The sequence below is a fragment of the Condylura cristata genome, unplaced genomic scaffold, assembly GCF_000260355.1.
Source record: "Condylura cristata isolate star-nosed mole 26May11 unplaced genomic scaffold, ConCri1.0 scaffold00039, whole genome shotgun sequence".
Taxonomy (NCBI): domain Eukaryota; kingdom Metazoa; phylum Chordata; class Mammalia; order Eulipotyphla; family Talpidae; genus Condylura; species Condylura cristata.
The window spans coordinates 6,221,808-6,228,479 of NW_004567140.1; the positions used below are offsets into that span (position 1 = coordinate 6,221,808).

Here is a 6,672-nt window from a genome sequence, read left to right on the forward strand (position 1 = left end):
AAACAAACAAATAAACATTTAATTAAAACTCTAGTAAATGATGAAAGGCTTTATATCCCTTTAACAAATTTGTATTCATTAACTAACACTCCAGAGTAAAAATAATTACAGCTTTTGTGCAGGCTATATAATGTCCTTAAATATGAACGAAAACAGACTTCCAGTTTGGTAATCCCAGTAATTAATACCATTTGCTTTTAAACAGTGTATCCTAATCATCAAGCTCAAGACATAAAAGCAAATAATGACACTGTCATTTGAAGGTTGTCTCAGTCTGCTCATCAAGGAACCTTAACACCAGCAGAAAATCTAAGGGATTCCTGGCTCAGTCTCCTAAGCACATCAAGGAAAGTGCTAATACACCGGGCGGTTAGAAGATAGTAACAGGACATTTTATTTCAACTTTTGAGATAAGTAGACAATATAGTAGTGAGAATACCTGTGAATTTTTTGGGGGGAGGTAAAAACAAGATCATTAATGCCTTATACTCGTGGCATACTCTAAGTTTTAAAGGATAAAATAAGCAAGAGAACTCTTAAAATATGAAAGTGTACTTGAAAGATGAAAGTTTGTGCTGCAACTTTTATAGTCACAAAGTACCTTAAGTTTCACAAAAGTCCAGTCTACTTCATTATTCACTAGGAAGACTTCAAGTAGGCCACCTGACAAAGCAGTTGCCTACAACTGGCTCTTATTTACTATGTAGTTCTCGGGATAAACATGTTTATACTTTGACTGAAGTGTCACATAGATGCCATAAAGATGACGATTGTATATCACGACTCGGTGAAATTTTTTGCCTTCCTTCATGATTTCTTCATTCTTTTTTTCAGTGGATATAAGTTCTTCTAAAAACTTTGAATCTTCTAAGTACAGCTCATCTCCTGCAAAATATTTTAATTTCATAGAATGTTATTTTATAAAATATTCCAGTATGTTGCTCACACAAAAATCAGCCTGTATTTATTTCTATTTTACTGATTTGGAACTAACCATTAGTAACTAAGCGAACATTACATTAAATAATCAGCAATTAAATAATCATCTTTTTATTTGTTTTTAATAACCTTCTTCCCCCTATTCCTATATCTCCAGTCGAAAATATTTAAGACTCTGTTGTCATCACAGTCTGGAACTTCCCTTCTAGTTCATGACTGTATCATAGTCAATGTTCACATCAATCTTCACAGCCATCTAACTGAGTGTTTTCTTTATGGGCTGCTCTAATAATTTTAAGATTACAAGAATTATGATTTATACATCAAAACTGCTAAACCTTTCACCTGTAGGCTGAGTGACAAACATCACTGAGAATGAAGACAATTAGCTATGGTAAGACAGATCACAGAGTGCTTTCTCCCTCCTGTACTCACCCCCAAACAGACCATCTATAAACTGCCTAATTAAAGTAACTTGAGTTTTCAAGCTCTCATAATTCAAACTTAAAATGTACAAAAGCAAGATGTGAAAAAGAAATTTGTCAGTTTAAGAACTATATTTATATAAATGTATGTATTATGTATAGTGATTTATTCAGAATTGCTGTTTATAATAAATACTATGGCTGCCTTATAGATTTTGACAATATTTAATACTGTCTTAGTGTATAACAGTCTGTAACTCATGTCTCTGCCATACAGTCCCTTAAATGTCAATAATTAAAAGTTACATGTGAATACTAACACAAACATCATGCTTTACTGATTTACCTGGTAAAAGCTGGACCATCCCATCAGCTGTTAATAACGTGATTGGCAACAATCTTTGCACCCCTTCCAATGAACGATCCAAACAAAATTTGTGCAAGTCAGAGAGAGAGACAAAATTTTCAAGTCTTCTCATTTCATAGAATTGTGGGGGGGCCAACCAAATTTCTTTTGATATAAAACTTTTGATAGCCTCTGATGGCGATAACCACTGTGGAAGAAAAAGGTAGGATTTGCCAAGGTTTATTCAATAGACAATGCAAGATTTGAGATTGTTAGAGCAATACCTAAGAACTAAATGAAGATATAAAATTGCTTCATAGTGTGCTTTGCTGTGGCAACATGAAAAGATAGGGTGAGGAAAGTGGAGTTGCTTCCCTTAAGGAGGCTGATTATTGGACTATTGATCCAGAGAAATAGGAGAAATCTGAAGGGTTCAGCATAAAGTGAGGAGATACTGAGGAGGCAAGATAATGCTAGTCACTCCAAAGAAAGATGCTGAAATGTAAACTCATGACAGGACATAGAGAATTTGGTGCCCATTTGCACGTCTCATAAATGAGTATCTTGGTGAGGTCTTGAGAATATGCTGGTAGACAACAAACTCACGCTCTCTGAGGTCTTTAATAAACAAAATGTGGACCCACCCTGGTGGTGCAACAGGTTAAAGCGCAGCCCCGTGAAGCTCACCATCGCCAATTCACCACGAGTTCAATCCCCCGCCAGGGAGCTGACCCACATGGTGCGGAGACCTCTCCTGACCTGCCCACTGCTCCCCTCAGCAGTGCACTTCATCCATCTGCTTGTTCTGCTCCCCATCCCATCTCTGGTGAATCCTCTCACCGTCCCTGCACCTCTGGCCTGTACCCCAGTTCTGTATGCGTAAGTAAATAAATCTTTAAAAAATTAACCAAAATGTAGTGTGATCTGTGTCACAATATGAGTAAAAGCTCAGATGTCACAGGAACTTTCAGGAAGGTCAAAGGGCAGATTGCAGTCACAGGTGTAGAACTGCAGGGTTATCAACCAGACTGTATTTGCCCATTTATCATTAACTTAAGTGTCCTCACTGCTGTGATCTGTGCTACCTTCTAAACCTTCCTTCCATATACACTTTGATAAAAAGAGCTGATTCAATGAATATGGAATAATCCCAAAAGGTCTTTCTTTCACAGGTCGATTAAATACCCACCCTTAAACTGGAGGAAACCACTATCCATGCCCAAAACCAAGGGAGTTTAAACTTGCTTCTGCCTTGGATAGACCATAGGCCAAAGGTTTACAAACAATTTTAAGTGCTTAAATATCCACTGATAAACCTGCTAAATCTTCGATCTATGGGTTAAGCAATTTATGTTTCACAAATAGCTCAGCTTATTCTAAAATAGATACAGGCTCCTTTTTGAGAATCAGAGCTCTGGCCTCAAAAGACCACAAAGCATTCTGATTGCTCAGTTCAATGTGAGTGAAGTGATAAGAATAAGATAAAGCGTTAAATGACATAGATCAATCCACTTACTTTAACCTGTTCAGATTAGTCTAGACCATCAGTGAAAATAATTTATCATGTCAGTTACCTGTTGCTTATAAAGCACTGCTCAAAATACTTTACACAGATATCCTCAATCTTTAGGATAATCCTGCATACTTTCAATTTACAGATGAGAAGCTTCTCTAGAAATTCTGAGCTTCAGACTTTGCAGGAGATTGGGAGGTGGTGCCCACTCTAAATCTCCTGTTTCCACTCCTTGGTGTATAAACAAACACTTTAGGTAAGACAATACTCTGTTATGAGAGGTTGTCCTGTGCACTGAAGACTGCTTAGCGTCATCCCTCAGATCTACCCAGGCTAGGCAGGCCCCCAGCTGTTAACAACCAAAAGTGTCTCAGAGGTTGCCAAATGTATTCAGGGTTAGGATGGGAATGTCATTCCCAGTTGAGACCCACTAACCTACAACAGTTGAAAAACTTTGTATTGGAATCTCCTCTCTCAGTTTTAAGAATTAGAATTACAATCTTCCATCACAATATAAACCAGAAGTGGACAAAAATCTATGACACTACCATTTTCTGACACTGAAAATGTAGAATTTGTGAGAAAGGGAAATCAAATTAGGTGAATCCAACTATTGCCCAGGCTTTCTGCCTCAAGGTAATTCCCATGCTGAAGCACAAATCAGTGTAGGGGTTTTGCTGAGTTGAGGAGACAGATCACAGTTTGGGGTAGCCCCTACAGGTTAGAATACGGAAGGCATGTGTACCTGAGAAGATAAATCTACAGAGTAGAACTCCAGAAATCTGTAGAGGGTACCCTTGAGACTTTGCTAAACACTAATCTATACATCCTAAGCTGAAACTACGTGAAAACAATGATTCTTGAGAAAAGGACAATTACCTTAAGGACAAGCACATTAAGACTAACAAAGACCATCAAAGGCTCATCAAAGACCAGGAATTTTCCTAATCTCCTCCAACAATAGTGGAGAAACTTTGTTCAATATAAATAACAGTAGACCCCAGGATGGTCACACAGCAGCTAAATTAGGCCTTGATTGAAAAAGATAAATACTGATGGTCTCACTTATATCTGGAATATGGAGAAGCCAAATAAAAGCTCAAACCATAGAACTGACGCATTGATGTAAGAAAAATTAAACAAAGAATAAATGAAGATTTAAAAAATAGTAAATTAATCCCAGGATGAAGACTACTATACACCTGCTCTACAATCCTTACACTCAAAAGGGTTAAGTTAATTTGAGTAACTCAACTTTCTGCCAAGAAAGGCCTAATATTCTTTAAAGGAATATGATAAAGGGTAATAATCAACATAAGATCACAGTATCTAACATCTAATCAAAAAGCTCAAGACCTATGACAAGCCAGGAAAATGTGACTCATAGCCAGATGAAAATTCAGTCAATCTCATTGATTACAAAGAACTAAATATAATTTTGAGAGATGAAAATATCTGAAATGAGAAGTACACTGGATTATACCAAGTAGTCCAATATACAAGTAGTTAGGAGTCCCCCAAACTAGTGACAGGTGAAAATATTTGAATAAAGAAGAAACCATGTGTATTATAATCAAATTGCCAAACACCAATAATGAAGAGGAAATAGCTAAACTAGCCATACACACCAAAAACCACCCACATTTTATACAGAAGAACAAAGAGCTAAAAGTAGACTTTCGAGTGGCTAGTTATACAAATAACAAAGTACTGTTATCCTGGATTTCTATACCCAGCCAAAGTAGCTTTCAAAGAAAAAAAATTAGTACAGAATTTTTTTTAGACAATAAAATTTTAGAGGATTTATAGGCAGAAGATATGATATGAATGAAGGCACTATTAAAGTAAGTTATTTACACAAAATGATACAAACCTACAGATTTAAATCTATAAATTTACGTAAAGGAATGAAGAGTGTTAAGATAGTATGTGTATATGTAAGGAAATATAAATGTTATTTCCTTCCTTATTTTCATGGTCCTAATATTCTATTCTAGAGTTTCTAGTAGAAATAAGTTAAAGGTATGAAAACAGCATCATAAAACGAGGGAAGGGAGAGGGGACCCTCCAAAGAAGTGGAAGATTATTGTTGTAAAGCTCTAAGTATACATCTGAATAGTAAAATGTATATTACAAACTCTAGAGCAGCCACAAAGAAGCACAAGTCAACAATGGAGATAAACAGGGCTTGTACAAATAATTCCAAAGAATGCAAGAAAAGAAAAACAGCAAGAACAAATGGGACAGACTGAAAAACTAATAGAAAGATGGTCGTTTTAATCTAACTTAATCAATAATATCATTATTGATTGAAATACCACAGTTAAAAGGCAGAAATTTTCATCCTATTGCTAGACACAGGGGCTACATTAGTATCAGAGTAGACTTCAGATTTCAGAATATAGAGTATTACCAGGGTTCAAGGTTATTTCCTAATCATCAGAAGGTCAATCCTTCAATCTTTAACAGTCTACATGTTTACACAGCACTTCACAGGGATGCCTCAAAATACATGAAGCAAAAAACCTGATAGAAATGAAAAGAGAAAAAAACAAGTTCAGTAATTCACTGACGATTTCAGCATCTCTCTGTCTTTGTGGGAACAAGTAAACGACATGAAGACCTGAAAGACCTTACCAACAATTTAACCTCAAAGATATTTTTACAAGCACTCCATATGCATTCTTTTTTCGGGAACATTCACCAAGACGTGTATGTGGCCATCAAACAAGTCTTGATAAATTAAAAAACTTTGAAACCATACACGGTAGAGTCGAAGCGTAAAGATATGACACTTGATATCTTAGTCAAAAGGCCAAGAAGCAATTAGAAGAGGAAAGACAAATAGCTGTGGGGATGAAATGCGGTTGGCTCTGAAGTGCTTGGGCCAGAAGCAGGGTCACCAGGAATCTCTGCAGGGACCTCTGGGACAACCACGGGCGAAGACATCTCAAGGGCTTGGGGCTGTAAAGCAACCAAGGAAAGCAGGGTGCGATTCGCCCACGTGTGCCCCTGGGTCCCCCGCTTCCATGCCACCCACCCACGGGCTGTAAGACCCTGAGGCTGTGAGCCAGTCTCTCTAGGGCTGGTGTATTCAGAGGCCCCCATGAGCGCTGGCCACCAGCCGCGTCGTCGCTCACTCTGGCGCGCGAGTGTTCACCCCACTCCGCGGCCGCCATGAGGACGCCCTACCTGGCACCCCACCACCTCGGCTGCGTCTGGGTAGACAGGGGGCGCCTGGTGCAGGCAGCACAGGTAGAAGGCAGTGTCGAAGCGGCGGAGGCCCTCGCGCGTGAAGGGCGTGAGCCACGAGCTCCAGTCGTGCAGGGCCCAGATGTCGGGCGTGCAGTCGAGGTCGGCGCACAGGTGCAGGAAGTGGCGCGGGTCCTTGCGGACGCGGGCGCGCCAGGCGTCCAGGCCCGGCACCTGCTCGAGGGGGCGGCCGGGCG

The 6,672-nt window shown here is 39.0% G+C and overlaps 1 protein-coding gene across 1 annotated transcript in view; it reads right to left on the bottom strand.

Moving 5' to 3' along the window:
- Window positions 1-23: 23 nt before the first annotated feature.
- Window positions 24-6,672, bottom strand: part of NUDT19 (nudix (nucleoside diphosphate linked moiety X)-type motif 19) — a 13,047-nt gene continuing 6,398 nt past the window's right edge. Inside the window, exons 3-5 of the mRNA XM_012733172.1 lie at window positions 6,416-6,647; window positions 1,711-1,918; window positions 24-885 (exon numbers count right to left, since the gene is read on the bottom strand). Of these exons, the coding sequence (XP_012588626.1) occupies window positions 680-885; window positions 1,711-1,918; window positions 6,416-6,647 (646 nt within the window). The 3' untranslated portion in view covers window positions 24-679. The remainder of the gene's footprint in view (window positions 886-1,710; window positions 1,919-6,415; window positions 6,648-6,672) is intronic.